The sequence below is a fragment of the Tachypleus tridentatus genome, chromosome 4, assembly GCF_004210375.1.
Source record: "Tachypleus tridentatus isolate NWPU-2018 chromosome 4, ASM421037v1, whole genome shotgun sequence".
Taxonomy (NCBI): Eukaryota; Metazoa; Arthropoda; class Merostomata; order Xiphosura; family Limulidae; genus Tachypleus; species Tachypleus tridentatus.
Window position 1 is genome coordinate 95312425 of NC_134828.1, and position 16300 is coordinate 95328724.

At 30.5% G+C, this 16300-nt stretch overlaps 1 protein-coding gene across 4 annotated transcripts in view; it reads left to right on the forward strand.

The window, feature by feature from the left end:
* LOC143249717 (lachesin-like) overlaps positions 1–15292 on the forward strand; it is a 109981-nt gene extending 94689 nt beyond the window's left edge. For 3 of the 4 annotated variants that reach the window (XM_076500030.1, XM_076500032.1, XM_076500033.1), the window contains 6 exons: positions 763–891; positions 1605–1892; positions 4011–4082; positions 9626–9727; positions 14143–14221; positions 14905–15292. In XM_076500030.1, the coding sequence (XP_076356145.1) occupies positions 763–891; positions 1605–1892; positions 4011–4082; positions 9626–9727; positions 14143–14221; positions 14905–15004 (770 nt within the window). In that variant the 3' untranslated portion in view covers positions 15005–15292. Of the gene's footprint in view, positions 1–762; positions 892–1604; positions 1893–4010; positions 4083–9625; positions 9728–13003; positions 13094–14142; positions 14222–14904 lie in introns of all 4 variants that reach the window. The other variant, XM_076500031.1, reaches the window with a different exon arrangement.
* The last annotated feature ends 1008 nt before the right edge of the window (positions 15293–16300 follow it).

Below are 16300 nucleotides of genomic sequence, written 5' to 3' on the forward strand. Positions count from 1 at the left end.
TTTTCGCTATGACTTCAAGGTTACGATTGAAAATTACAATAATTTTAAAGTTTATATTATGTTTATTATTATTTTATAGTGCTGATTTTAATCGTCTTTTAACAACTAATGTAATTAACATGATAATAGTTTTGAAGCTATTTTTTCAATATATATCCTAACAACACACAGATATTAAATTTAAAGTTTTGTTTTTATACAAGGAAAGACAAAGAATTTACGTATTTGGAAGATAATTTGGAGGATATCATACTGTTTGTTTTCGAATAAATGTTAATTGTTTTTGTAATTTGGAAGTCAGTTTTTATTTTATCGAAACTGAAAGTGTTGATAAGATTGAATACATATTGCATTTTCTAAAATAATTAAGCTTATAAATTAACATTATAATATACCTTAAATTGTCCGTTAATAAACTTTGTATAGTAACATATCACTTCGCTGTACAATAAATATAGAAATTTAATGGATTTTTTAAATTTAATAATTTATAATACATCAGTTATATGTGAGAATTATCAAGAAGTAGATTATATTTCTTCTATAGTCACTTGAGAAACACTTGTAATAGACCTCATTCAACTAAAATAATCAAATTTCTCTCTCTCTGTGTACACACGTATATATACACAGATGTATGTGTTTATATATATACATATGTACATTCACTTATATATATATATGTATGTGACAATGTAACGTAACCACATATTGATCAATAAATAAGTTGTACATGTTTATGGTATTTACCGGTAATTCTAGTTTCGAAGGTAGAGGGAGAATACCTTAACATCAGTCAGATTACACGGGAAGAGATGGGTGCTTATTTGTGTATAGCCACGAACGGTATTCCTCCTTCTGTAAGCAAAAGGATCATGCTTGAAGTGAACTGTAAGTTTCATAGTTTATTTTTGATATACGTTTGATTAAAATCTCATATAGGTACATTAAAATACAAGTTGTCAAAAAACTTTGTCAACATTACCTTGAACTACTGTGTTCTCTTTTATATTAGTTTTGTGTTTGATGCTTTCTTTCTTTAGTAAAACTACCATTTCATGGCAAAAATAAACATATACCATTATGCGTTTCAGAAAGTATTAAATAATAAATTAATTTAAACTTGTGTAACCTCTTTCTTCTCTATGAAGTAATTTTCAGATGAATAAATACTTCTTGTGTTGAGCAACTTAAAAAGATGAGGTCCATATACAGTAGTTGTGTAACTTACCCACTACCACAAACTATTAATCTTAGAAACAACAACAGGGACGAATTACCAGCACATGTTGTTGATATTTCTTGGAAACTTATGGCTAAATATTAATAGTAATTTACTTGTGTTAATGTTTAGTGATTGAATGTAACCGCATTCTAACAAGATAAAAGTCTTAAACAGATACTCATGGGAATATATTTCAGATAAAACTTGTCTTTCGTTTTCACTGAATGTGCAGACCTATTTCCTACTCTTTAAATACGTTTCCTTTGAAAAATGAACAGTGAAAATTATTTAAATACTTGATGTAGATTAAATAATTGACTAACATAATGTGCGTTTTGTATTACAGAAAGTTATCGTTGTGTTTGTTTTCTTTTGACAGTTCGTCCAAAGATACGAGTTCCAAATCAGCTAGTAGGAGCGAATGTTGGCAGCCAGGTTATTTTAAAGTGCAATGTACAAGCATGGCCACGCCCTCTGACGTCTTGGGTTAGACATAAGGGAGTTATCATTATCAACAGCAACATGTATCATTTAATTGAGGAAAACGATTCTTATAACACTTACATGAGTCTAAAAATAAAACACCTGTCAGAAGCCGATTTTGGGTCTTACAAATGCGTTGCTAGAAACAGTTTTGGTGAAAAAGAAGGTTTTATTCGACTCTATGGTAAGTTTACATTTTCTTCGTGATGAATATAGCTAACTAAATATATTATTTCAAATTAGTTAGGTTAGTTATATACATACATATATATAATTACAATGTATACCTTCCATGTCAGCAATATATACAGCTACAGTTTCATCAACAACTTCAAACATTCGCTTGGTCGGGATATTTAGATCAGTACTAAATGAATATATAAACCAACAATCTAAAATAATTTCTATACAAAATAGAATAATGATAAATTAACAGTAATAAAAATAGCTATATATTAAAATTTCTATCCAAAACTGTAAATGAAACTAATATTAAAGAAAGTATAGAGCGTATCTTACTGAGAGAGCACAAACAATAGTTGTTTCCTCCATACAATGTCGTAGATGGTGGTTTCATTACTGAGATGAAAGAAACCGCTTTTACAGAGAAGAATAAAAACACAAACAATTTCTATATCACTAAGCCGAGCTATAGAACCAGTAATTATCTATATACTTCCATTAATTCATTGATCATTGAAAATTTCGTCTCTTTAAGTGTGTGTGTTTTCTTATAGCAAAGCCACAGTGGGCTATCTGCTGAGCCCACTGAGGGGAATCGAACCCCTGATTTTAGCGTTATAAATTCGGAGACATTCCCTCTGTACTTGAGGAGGCTTGTCTCTTTAAACTATATTTGTAACTATCCTGTAACATTATTACAGAACAACAGGTTGTAAGGTAATGGATTTTAACATCCGAGAAAAACGAATATTAAAATATGATCAAAAGATTATCCATTACGTAAGCTAATAAAAGGATTGAACTAAAGTTATAAAATATAATCAAAAGATTATCCATTACGTAAGCTGAAAAAAAGGCTTAGCTAATATTATAAAATATTATGAAAAGATTATTCATTACGTAAGCTAACCAAAGGGTTTAACTAAAATTATAAAATATGATCAAAAGATCATTCATTACGTAAGCTAATAAAATGGTTTAACTAAAATTATAAAATATGATCAAAAGATTATTCATTACGTAAACTAATAAGAGTATTTAACTAAAGTTATAAAATATGATCAAAAGATTATCCATTACGTAAGCTAACAAAAGGGTTTAACTAAAATTATAAAATATGATCAAAAGATTATTCATTGCGTAAGCTAAAGAAAGAGCTTAACTAAAGTTATAAAATATGATCAAAAGATTATTCATAAGGTAAGCTAAAGAAAGGGCTTAACTAAAGTTATAAAATATGATCAAAAGATTATCCATTACGTAAGCTAACAAAAGGGTTTAACTAAAATAGTAAAATATGACCAAAAGATTATTCATTACTTAAGCTAACAAAAGGGTTTAACTAAAGTTATAAAATATGATCAAAAGATTATCCATTAATTAAGCTAACAAAAGGGTTTAACTAAAATTATACTATTAAACTGTTTTCCACATGAAAATGAGAATACTTAAAGCATTCAATGTTTTTACGGAAGTGTAACAAATGTATTTACTTTTTATAGCTTGGCAATTGCAAATATGCAGTGATTGAGTGATTGTCTCTTTAAACTATATTTGAAACTATCCTGTAACGTTATTACAGAACAATAGGTTGTGAGGTAATGGATTTTAACATTCGAGAAAAAGGAATATTAAAATATGAACAAAAGATTATCCATTACGTAAGCTAATAAAAGGATTTAACTAAAGTTATAAAATATGATCAAAAGATTATCCATTACGCAAGTTAACAAAAGGGATTAACTAAAATTGTAACATATGACCAAAAGATTATCCATTACTCATGCTAACAAAAGAGTTTAATTAAAATTATAAAATATGATCAAAAGATTATCCATTACGTAAGCGTTATTTGTTGATACACTGCACACCTTAAAATGCACAAATAAAAAATCGCATTGTGTTTAAAGACGAATATAGTGTCTAAGAATCAAAGTGTTCAGATTTTCAAAATACAACAACAACCTCATAGATGTATTCTATTAAAACATGTTGGAAGTCGTCTCGGTTACGTACATTTCTCAGCATGTTGTCAATGTACACCGACGATAGCATTGATAGAAATAATATTTAGCATCTTATATTGTTCCTCGAAACATCTGTAATGGGAATTTTTCAGAGGAAATTTTATCGACGACAAAACCATACATGCTAAGATCTACATTCATGGCGCCCATCCCGTTCCCAGAAGGTGAGTATTAATACATTGTTTTCTTAATATAAACTTTGGTAATTCTATTCTGGAAATATTATTTAGGGAATATATTTGTTTTTTTTCATATTTTTAGGACAGCACTTTTTTCTCATAATTTATATTCCGAACCACTTTTTCGCTTAACTTAGTGCTACAGTGTTTTGGTTTATACTGTTTAAATACAATACGTATGTATATCACAGATACATTTTAAGGCACGTATTTTTATAAAGCTTGGACTATATTGTGATGCATATTGATAAATTAAACTGTAATTAGAAATGGTTTTAATAATTAACAATAGAACCTCATAAGTGACGAATAATATACATTTATTGAACGTTCTAGAACATACATATTCTATCTCCAACTAATTCCTACACTAAATATAAAACTATAATTACAAATAATCATCTGAATATTAAATAAAAGTTTATCTACTATAATAAGGAATGTTAAATATAAAAATTTAGGGTCTGCAAAAGACAATTAATAAATATAAATATTACATTTCATTCATCCTAAATTAATTCGAAAATGTATTTTCATATCTAGTGAGAGAAAATGAAAACAAACCTGAAAGAAAAGCTAACTTATTATTCAGACTGGGGAGGTTTCATTTAATATGTAGAATTTCCTTAATGAAAAGTTAAGTCTATGAGCTGAAACCTAAAAATCAGTTGAGGAGATTTTTTGTCCAATAGTTTAAAAGTGTGTGGATAGAAGAGAAAGCTGGATGATAATGGTGACCGTTTTTATTTGAAATTCCTATGTGTGCATGGATTATTAGAGTTGAATAATGGTGTTTGATTTTGCTAATATAAGTAGCTTTTCACTTACTACATGTATATTAATAAATAATTTATGAACGAAGTGGGATTTGAACATAGCATTTTATACGTAAAATGTTTCATCTGATACGTTGATTTAAAGACAGTTTACTGTAGTCCTTATTTTGATATTGCTAAAAGGATGAAGTTTCCCGTTGAAAGAGTCACAAGTGATGACTTATATAGTTTGCCTAGGACACCAATTGTTCTGAAGAAAAAGTTATAAAGAGATTTAAAAAGAATAAATGTTAAAAACTTTAATAAGTGAAGAAGTGATCATGTTACGTTTGTAGTTAGAGGGAGAGAAACTATCGAAGCAGGTGTATAAGCCATTGAAGATTTTCTTGAGGTAAGTAGATGCAGAAAGAAATGTTACCATCACAATTTTTAAGAAAAATAATGTGTGGCTGTCTTCTGTTTCACAAGTAAAAATTAATGTTGAGTGAAACGAGTTTATATAATTTGGAAATGTTAGTACATGATCTTTAGAATGCAATATAACCATATTTAACCATCTCAACTAATTGGCAAACCATGGTTACTAATAATAACAAAGAATGGCGTTAGCTAAGATCTGGTTAAAGTGACCCTATAGAAAACTATGTATTGAGCCAAAAAAATAGTCAATTTACTAAATTGTTGCATAAGTACTACACAAAATCGTTGTCTTCTCAACAAGATATATGGCATTATTTTAAAATAAGAGACATAAAAATAGCCTTTTCACAACATTCCATCCCTTGTGACAACGAAAACATGTTATGGTAGCTTCATCTACCTAATTACGTACTAAATATATATTTTCTCTCTATCTCTTTACCTGAAAACCTGTAGATAATGAAAGTGTCGTCAACATATTGTCTGTAGATACCTTGTTTTAGTTGCATGGATGAGAGGACTTTTTTTTTACAAAGTCGTCCATGAAAATACATGTTATGATTGGAGTGGTTATCCCTTATCTAAACCGTCTGCTTCTTCGTAAAAATGCTCGTTGTATTACGATTAAGCTGATTGTAGATGAATTGCTTTAGTTACTTCCAATACAAGCTGTGGAATTGGATGAATCTATAGGAAGTCTCTTCACCAATCATCGAACAGGGATAAACCAACCAATCATAATACACCCTCCATAATCCACCAGAATACTATAAAGACCGACAACACCATACATACACTAACCTCAGTTGAATCTAGAAATTCAGAGCAGTATGTTTCGTAAAAACAATTTTAGCAGCACCCTCTCGCCAACACCAACGAATTAACTGTTCACAGAACTCGTCAATATTGTAGAAACACCCGCCTCATGGACCAAGTTCATCTGTACCCTAAATCACATCACAGAACAAACAGCACTCATTCCAAAATAACCGTGATCGTTTTACCTTGCGCCTACCTCATTTATTTTTCAGGCCACCGACTGGAATGAACACTTGACCTGATTTATTCTTAAAATTCATATGTATAACGTATAAGTCATTCAAAGTGTGGTTATGTTCTGTGGTTTAAAAATACGTTTGATGTATTCAGTGTTTTCAATAAGTGTATAATTTATATTTTATGTTTATGAGCTGTATAGACAGATCATTTCGTAAATTATGTAAGTGTGTAAAGTTAACTTCTAAGCAAATGATTGTTTGTAAAACTGTAATATGTAGGTTTCCATTCTGATGCAATAAACTCTGGTTCTGCTCTTGCGCCTTCTCTGAGAGGGGTTGCGCTAGCCCTCATACTGTGGATCTCTAGTTGATCATTCAGCTAGTAGCTTCAAATTATTAAAAAAACAAATAACTGCCATTATGATCACCTTCGCTGCTTCTTTTCACGTTTGATCCAGGAAAAACCAACTGTCCAGAGAAACCACTATTAACCAGTAAAAATTATCGAAAGTCAGAAAAGAAAGCGAAGAGGAATGGCGTGAACTTTTGGTTGCTTCCAGGTTTTCTAATAAACCTGAAATAACTGCCAAAATTTTTGCTTAGCTTAGCATACATTGATCTGAAGGCGAAAGGTGGAAGGCTTTTGAAACGTTGTTTTCTATACTTGTGTTTTTACAGCAGGCAGTTGCCATCCATTCAACTAAATTTCATCGAGATATGTGGTTTCCTTACTTAGGTAAACGGAACTTAACTCTTAATCAGCTCATAATACTTTTACATAAATACTGCACACAACTGAAAATTGTCTTTAAATAAACATATCAGATAAAACATCTTTCCATGTAAAAGACTACATACCGATCTAACTTCTTTCTTGGATCATTTACTCACACACATGTGGTACATACAAAGTTACCTCCACAGTTAAAACCTCACGCCTTTTAACAGCACATATCCATGAACAAAGAAGGTTTCCTGTGATACCCATCATCCTTTAAGATTTGTCTCCCAACAACTTTTCTATTCATACAGAAAAGTCAAAGCACTATACATAAAATTTCGTCAACTGATTTTTAAGGTTTTAGTTGCTAGCCGCATATACTTGGAACGTTCCATTAAATAGAGTTTACTTACTAAACAGAATTTTGACTACTAACTCACCTTCTGGTGAGTTAAACATAGTCTAACTACAGACTTCACACTAGATATGTATAGATACCTTTACGAATTCATTTAATGTGAAACTGTATTATATCCAAGTTCACTTAATGGTGTTTTTACAATTCACCTCCATTTTGAAGTTAACCGTTGCCATTAAAACTTTTATTGTAGTAGATAAACTTTTATCGAATATCCAGATTATAAAAAGAACTGTAGGGTGCGCTACTGTGGAAATTAGCTGGAAATGGAATGTGTGTAGTTCGTAACGCTGAATACATGTTATTATTCATCACTTCTGAGATTGTATTGCTCATAAAGCTCACGTTCGTCGTTTACGAAATGCTTTTTGAGGATGAATATTTTAACTATACAGAAAATTAGAATTGAAAGCTATTTATATTTCAATACTTTGTTAAATAATATTAAGTAATTAAGCGATTTAAATGTTTATGTAGATTATGCTTTTAATATGTAATATCCAAAGTTATTATGAAGAGTGACTTGTAATATTTCTTAGACAGAAGAATGAGATTCGGGGAAAGACGATCTCTGTGTCAAAATATTTTTCACCAAATATCTTATTGAACGTAAAATTTTTATAATGGAGGATGAAATAAAAGTAAAACCAAAGATGTCATTTCTACATTCCACAAAAGAGAAGTTCACCTACCCACAATGTATAAATCGCTTATTTTTGATTCGGAAGATACGTTATAATACCCTAACCCATCAGTTACCTTCAGACACGTGAAGGTTCTATAGGATACTAAGCGTAATCGTTAGAAATCGCGTAGTATTCTTCGGTGGTGAATAATGTATTCTCACGAATTCAAGCAGCAGTGAATTTAAATATTGATAATGTTGAACATCGTTAAGATATCGACTAGGTAAATTCAAGATCAGCGTCCCCTGGCATTATTTATCGTATTTATTGAAATAACCGATTTATCGTCGTTTCATTAATAAATAATATAATAAATATTATAGCTGTCTGATATATTCAAGTCATAGAGATTAAACTGTGCTACTCGACCTTATAGCTTGTTTTAATCTCTACATAAATTGGATAAAATTAATGTTTAGACGAATAAGCATCTAAATGCGATACTCAAATTTGATTGGGAAATTTCCTTATTGAAAACAATCGTAAATATTACGTCGAATTTATTGGCGTCGTTTCAGGGTTACACAATGTTCATTTGAGTCTACTTTGTTAAGAATATGATTTTTGCTTATTATGAAATCCAAATGATTGGTATGTATGGCGTATTTTAAATACCTAGATTTAGTAATTCAGTGTATCTCGCGAATATCTGTGTATACATCACAAAATTCTCTTATTTTTGCATTGAAGTATCTGATAAATTCTGTAAAAGTAATTAAAATAATATGTTACTTACATTGCAGCAATTTAAACAAGTAAACAATTATATTTATTAAACTATAAAGTTATTTAATATGGTGATGTTTCAAGTAATTTACCAAAACAAACAAAAACAGTGTATTGAATAAAAAGGTATGAATGTTGAAATTACCGTCTTGTTTTTAAAACCAGTAAGGTTCGTGTATTAATTCATAATGAGTAATCTTATGTCTTTTCTATTACATTGTTTACTATAAAAACATAATCCAAAGAAAATATACGGAGTCGCTCATTTTTCTAATACATCATGTAAGTAAGATACTTCTGACAGTGATAAGTAAGATACTTCTGACAGTGATAAGTAAGATACTTCTGACAGTGATAAGTAAGATACTTCTGACAGTGGTAAGTAAGATACTTCTGACAGTAATAAGTAAGATACTTCTGACAGTGATAAGGTAAGTAAGATACTTCTGACAGTAATAAGTAAGATACTTCTGACAATGGTTAGTGGGGCTGATTGAAATATGGATTATACGTATTATTTTCATTATTTTGTTTATATCTTAAGTTTATTTAACGCATAAGCTATTTAGAAAGCATGTTTAAGTACTCTAGTTCTTGGAGTCATTAAAATAATACAAATAAAGTAAGAAAGTGGGCTGCAGATATAAATGATACAATTTAACCACATCTACGTAGTTTGTGATGTGTCATAAGTGAATATGTAAAACAGTGGTATAAATAAAGAACTATATAAAAATAGGCGAAACTTCGATACCGTTTTCTTTTTTCTTTGCTTGAAATCAGAACCCCACATCGATGATAATGACAGTACACTTACCCCAAGATTACGCTATGGAAATCCAACCAGTAACTCCTTAATGGATGATTACAAAGACCTTCGGGCAGGTAAATACAATTATTGCCTTAATGTTCATATATAACTAATTTAGTTTTTGAGCAATTTATTTATAATCAAACAGCTGTCTCACTATTAGTTTGTCATTGGCTTACCTTTCTATAGAATATCAAAACTGTGAGAGATGTGGCTACTGTGTGAAGATGTCATGGTGGAATAATGCATAAAGCTGCTATTATCTAGTATTATTTGATTCAAGAAATTTAAGAATAAATTTGAAGGGTTATGTTGTGTATTTCTTAAAACAATTTGAAGTGTTTTTAATTGAGCACAAAGCTATGCCGCGGGACACTACCGTAGTGAAATGCATAGCTGTGTAAAAGTGTTAGGACAAGAGAATATTTTGTCAGTCTCCATATTTTACGGAGCTAATGCTTCCATGTTGTTAGAGAATGTAAATCCAAACACTATGATAATTATTCACTGATCCCTGTTGACAACTGAATGAACCAAGGTGAGAATACTTGTTCTTTAGAATTCCCGTATATATACTTGTACCAAGGGCATGTTATAAATGTTTCGGTTTAAAAAACATGCTGATCAAACTTAGGGTCTGAAATAGCTGTCATACTAACCCATGTAGTGTCTCAACTTTACAGAAAGATGCTAGTATATGGTGCTGGTATATGTTAGAATAAATCAATTTAATACTACTAGACAAATAAACCTGGATTAGAAGAGTGTTTAACATTGTACATTAAGCTTCATTGTCATGTCACGGCCCAAAAAAGCGCAGAGAATTGTCAGTCGAGCAGAGAGTTTGCATGAAACCTTTCGTGATGCTAGTCGAACTCTCCGAAAATTGCTCCCAAATCACTGTTAACATTGTGAGACCAAGACAAGTAAATTTGAAAATAGGAAAGAAAGAGGCAAAACACCTAAACTAAATCATACTGATGTTAAGTATCTTCGCTTATGTAACTTTCGGAAAGAAGGGAGACTGCCACTGATCTCAAGCATGAGATAAACGACCATGTACCAAGTAACAGGAGTGTCCAGATCTACAGTATCAAGAAGACGTAACCATAATGAAGTATTTGGTTGTGTAGCAGTTAAAACACTTTTACTTCATCTCCAAATATTGATAATAGACTGAAATTTGCTAAAAAATACAAAACTTTTTGTTCCGAATTTCGCGAAAAGCTACACGAAGGCAGTGTGATGGTTTGGGTGTAGCCGAAGCGACTGGAAATATTTGGAAAAAAGATGTAATAATGAACCAGCACAAGTGCCATCGGATACTGATCCGTCGTGGTATAACCAGTGGTTTGCGTATTGGTAAGTGATTTTACTACCATGAAGATAATGACTTCAAACACTCGTCCAACCTAAACAGAAATTATTTAGCTAAGAAAGATACTACTGGAGTAATTCAAATAATGGAATGGTTCACACAGGGCTCCGATCTGAACCCATTTGAATAGATCTGGAATATGATAGATGAAAAACTTAACAAATCAAAAGCTATTTCCAAAGAAACTTTATGTGAGTGTATTAAAGACGTCTTGACTAAAATTCCAAAGTACACTTCATTTAAATATATTGAAACAATGCCTGAAAGACTGTCTGCAGTTATTAAAGCAGTTATTATGTAAAGGGAGTTACATAAATATTAACTGTTTACTGAACTCAAGAACTTCCACTAACTTTCTGTTGTGCTAAATATGAATATTAATATAGTTTTGATGTTTCGCCTGTGATTTAACTTCCATTGTTCTTTCAAATAAACCTGAAATCTAATTTTTGACTTTGTCCTAATACTTTTGCACAGTACTTGCAGCTTTTAATATTATAAAATTAACAAATTCAAAAAATATTTTTTATCAAATCTTCCCGTTGCTTTGTGTAACATTATTATTTGAACTTCAGTTCTATTTGTCACCCGTTAATACCTAAAACAAAACTGGAAATAGAAAAATAAAACGATTCTGAGTCGTATGTTCCAGAATGAAACAATAAACTTTCTGTTTTATATTTGTATTCTCATTTAGATAAGACAGTATCTGCAAAATAAAAGAAAATTATGTCGTGTTTTATTTTAACACTTTTTTGATGATATAACAATCTAACCTTTAAATATTTGATTTCTTGGTACTTTCTACAGTTTGTTCAAACCCTGGCATGGCCCAGCGCGTAAGGCGTGCGACTCGTTTAGCGTCGCGCTAAACATGTTCGTTCTCCCAGCCGTGGGGGCGTTATAATGTAACGGTCAATTCGTTGGTAAAAGAGTAGCCCAAGAGTTGGCGATGGGTGGTGATGACTAGCTGCATTCCCTCTAGTCTTACAATGCTAAATTAGGGACGGCTAGCACAGATAGTCCTCGAGTAGCTTTGTGCGAAATTCAAAAACAAACAAACAACACAGTTTGTTCATATTAACATGTTAATAAAGTAGAACATGAAAACGATTAAGAAATAAAAGAAATTAATCCAGTATTACGGAACAACAACAAATTTATGTGGATACTTTCAAAACTTGTATTCAATACAAATCTGATATTGTTTTGTAAGAGTCAAACTAAATTCAATGGTAGATTACATTTCACAGCATTATTTATTTATCTACTATTAACATTTTTGTTTATACATTATAAGTTACTGTATGCCTTTAAAACTACAAATCTCGGTCTTTATCTTTCTAGAAGACAATATTCTATATATACTTTTATATATCAAAAAACATACTATTATGTAAACTTAAAATAAGTCCGTGATGCATATTTTGTCAATATATCAGAAACTATGATGGACTGAACCTAACCGCTAGAAATGTTTATTTTATTTTTCCTAATTTTCTGGTTACTAGATTTAGATTTAGAAAATCTCATTTATTTCTTAGTAAATCTCCAGGAGGTCATTCCTAGAAGCACTGTGCTAATTAAAACAATGGTTAAAAGATATATATTTTTTATCTTTTACCTTTGTATCACACTATTACATGGTATTATGAATAAAAATTAACAAAATATATTTTGTTTCATCTGTTTTTACAATTCTGTGGGATAGTCTTACAAATATAGGATAGTTTCTAGAATGCATTCGTTTTTAAATATCAGTATCAGTAGTGAAAGTTAGAGTAGCATTTTCATACAGATATTTATAGATGTCTGCTTTGTCATTGTCAGATGAAATATTTTTTTACACAAAGAAATTGAGCTGAGATAAAGTGAATATTATTGATGAGCTTTTATGAAAAATTAAGCTGGTAGCAATTTGTTATGACATTATATCTATTTATATATATATATATATTCTTATTCGATTTAGAACACACTCGTTTTGAGAATTCACAGAAGAATCAAAATGGCCGAACGAAAGAAAGATCTCTACATAGATCTAAATCGAATAATACTTCTTGTACGTAAGAAACATTGGGATTTATTTTTCTTTCACTCGTGATATTTTTTTTTTCACAAACCAGTTAAACCATATCAATAACTTTAGCTTTTTCCGATTACATGATTAAGACTAAATTCTAGAGGCTAAGTTGTTAAAAGGTTTGATAATTTCTTTGTAACACTACGGTTATTAACACTCAAGACCATACTAATTCATGTAATAAATAAGATATCTTTTATTGTTTCACGTATTACAGCGTGTTGAGCATTTTTATGAACATATTCAGGAAAAATATCTTCTGTTCTTAGTAAACTAAGTATTTATTAATCACTCTTTGATACCTCTACAGTGAAAATATTTACGTTTCGTAAAATCTTATGTATTATATATTTGTCAATTTATATAACTTTCAGACCCGAAAAACATGCACAGACGTCATAATCTGACGTTTGTGTTAAAACTATATGAAATGACTGTGAATACTTGATTGTATTCTTAGGAGGAAAGCCCCAAAAAACAAATTGTCCAGAAGCCTCAGGAAATGTTTTTAGGGAAACTTCAGTAGAAAATTAATATTGTTTTACCTTAATAGAATTGTTATAGCTATAAAGGACACTTAGTAGGAAAACTATAAATTAAGGACTCTTCAGATTACGGTGTCACCATAAGGAAGCCTCAGAAGAAGATTAACATTGTTTTACCTTAAGAGAATTGTCATCGCTATAAAGGTGACACTTAGTAGGAAAACTAAAATTATGGACTCTTCAGATTATGGTGTCATCATAAGGAAGCCTCAGTGGGAGAGCCACAAATTATTTTATCTGTAGAAATTATTGTTACCTAAAAGACACTTCAGTATTAGAGCTACGTATTATACCATCTGGAGAGAAACCTCAATAGAAGAAACCCATATTATTTGAATTGGAGAGCGTGTTTTCACCATAAGGAGGACTCAGCAGAAGAGCCACAAACTAGTTGATTTGGACAGCTTTTTGTCATCAGGAGAAAACTTTAACGGGTGAACCACTACTATTGATTTGATCTATTTAAGTTTATTTTTCTTTTAGAATGGAAACAGAAGCGAGAAGTCAATTTCTCGAAAGTAATAACACGAAAACTCGGAGAATATATTAGATGTTTAGCATGGTAAGAAAAGTAGGCCATAGATTATTTAGGTACCTGTAAAACATTAGAGCTCAATGTAATAAAATTTGTCAATAATAACCTTATGCAAACGTAAGTATATATTGTACAGCTTTGCATACCCGTCTCTTCTCTTCATAACGTTTTGATTGCTGCTACATTTCTAGACTCTCTTAACGTTATGTATTGAAAATTATATTTTAAGGGTGTTTTCTGAAATTGTAAGTATAATTTTCGGCACTAACTTCCATTAATGTTAAGCTCTATGTGAAACAAATGAAACCATGCTTTAGAGAATATAAAAGTTCTTAGCCAGTTTAGTTATGTTTCTTTCTAAGGATTTTTCTAGCATGCAGTTGATCACAAATTGTGCAACCGTAAAAATATTTGTGCAATTGAAAATGAATCTACAGAAGTAACTTCATATGGATAAATGTTTGAAAAAATACATTTAAGATCATAAAATTCCATTCCAGAGTTGATTAATAAGTGTATTTACTGGAGTATTTTTTCATTTTGTTGACTCATTTATAACTAGGCCTATATATATGGTGAAATAGGGCGTCATGTATTAAAAATGAAATTAAAATATATTTGTGTAGTTGAAAAGAAATCTTAGGGAGAGCTCTGCTTCTCTTATACACGTTAACTACTTGTATAACATGTATAATGTATTTTTGCTTTAGGTGCTACACGATTTCACCTACAAACCTCTACTGTACAGTGGCTGTCTTTCATCGTCAATGCAGTCTTGGTACAAGTTTGCTGCTGAAATCTTTTTTGTGAACGTTACCAGCAGGAAAATGCTGGACCAGACATTAAAAGTGGCTTAGGCCATTATGAGATTGACTACGACATACTTTCAGTATCAGAACGCATTTTAAAAAGATGAACATAACAATTTCACTGAAGATATTCCTCGTGAGGACAAAAAAACGTACTGTGCAAATTCAAGCCACTGGTTATAACATTCTAACGTGCCAATTATAAACTTATATAACCACTTAATTTAATGGTTTGAAACTTAAGTAAAAACAAAATAGTTTAGCCAAATAAAATTCATTATTATTCGTATGTTGCCAGAAATAGCAAATAAATATTATGGTGTAGGATTTCTAATTTCATTACTATTTTAATTTCAAATTGTGCGTAACTTAAGCTTCTTCAAAGGAGTTAAAATAATTTGGAAACATAAATTAAGAAGAAATATGTAAATATGTGTGATATGTACAAGTGTATTAGGTGACTAGAGCCTGTTGTAGGATATGCAAAACTAAAAGTCTGTGTAAATCCAGTTTTAATTATTAGATTTGATTTAAGGTGAGTATTACAGTGACTCATTCCGCATTCTGAGAACAACACAGTTTTTTAAAAATATCAAGGAACAGAGAAATAGAATAAAAAAAAGCTATGGGCTTTAACTGATAATTCACTTCATATATTTGATGTATTAAACCAATATATTATTGTGTCATTGCATTTAATTCAACTTTACACTTTACCGTTAGATTATAGAATTGCTTCCAAATAATAAGGAACATTTCCCAGAAATTCCTACAGAGATATCAGACTTTAAGCATAGAAAAACAAAATGAAAAAGGTTTATGATTATAAAATTAAAACACATTCTGTTGGAAGATTTACTTTCGAAATGTATATATGTCAGGCTTCCTGTTTACGAAAGTAATATGGATAAAAAAGCTGTAGTGAGTGAACAAATAAAATGAGTTTAGAGAAACTAAACAAGGAAGAGTAACCTGTGTCTGGAGTATGCTGGGATAAAACAATTTGTAATTTCAATTTTCCTTTTCTTACCGTCTTCTCTATTGTTGTTTGAAATGCTTATGTAAATATGTAATAAACTGAACATGGTACAACAGAGAAGTCGTGATTCCAGCTGTAGCGCTAGTTATCGTGTTACATACTATCTATCGCCTTATAATCGAAACTTCTAACATATCCATGTTATCCTCAGCCACCGATAAGGAGTAAGCTGATTTTGTGCAAATTGTCGAAAGAAACATCTTTATTATCATAGATGATCATGACTGTGTCGCTGTGTAGAGTACGTTAGATAACAGT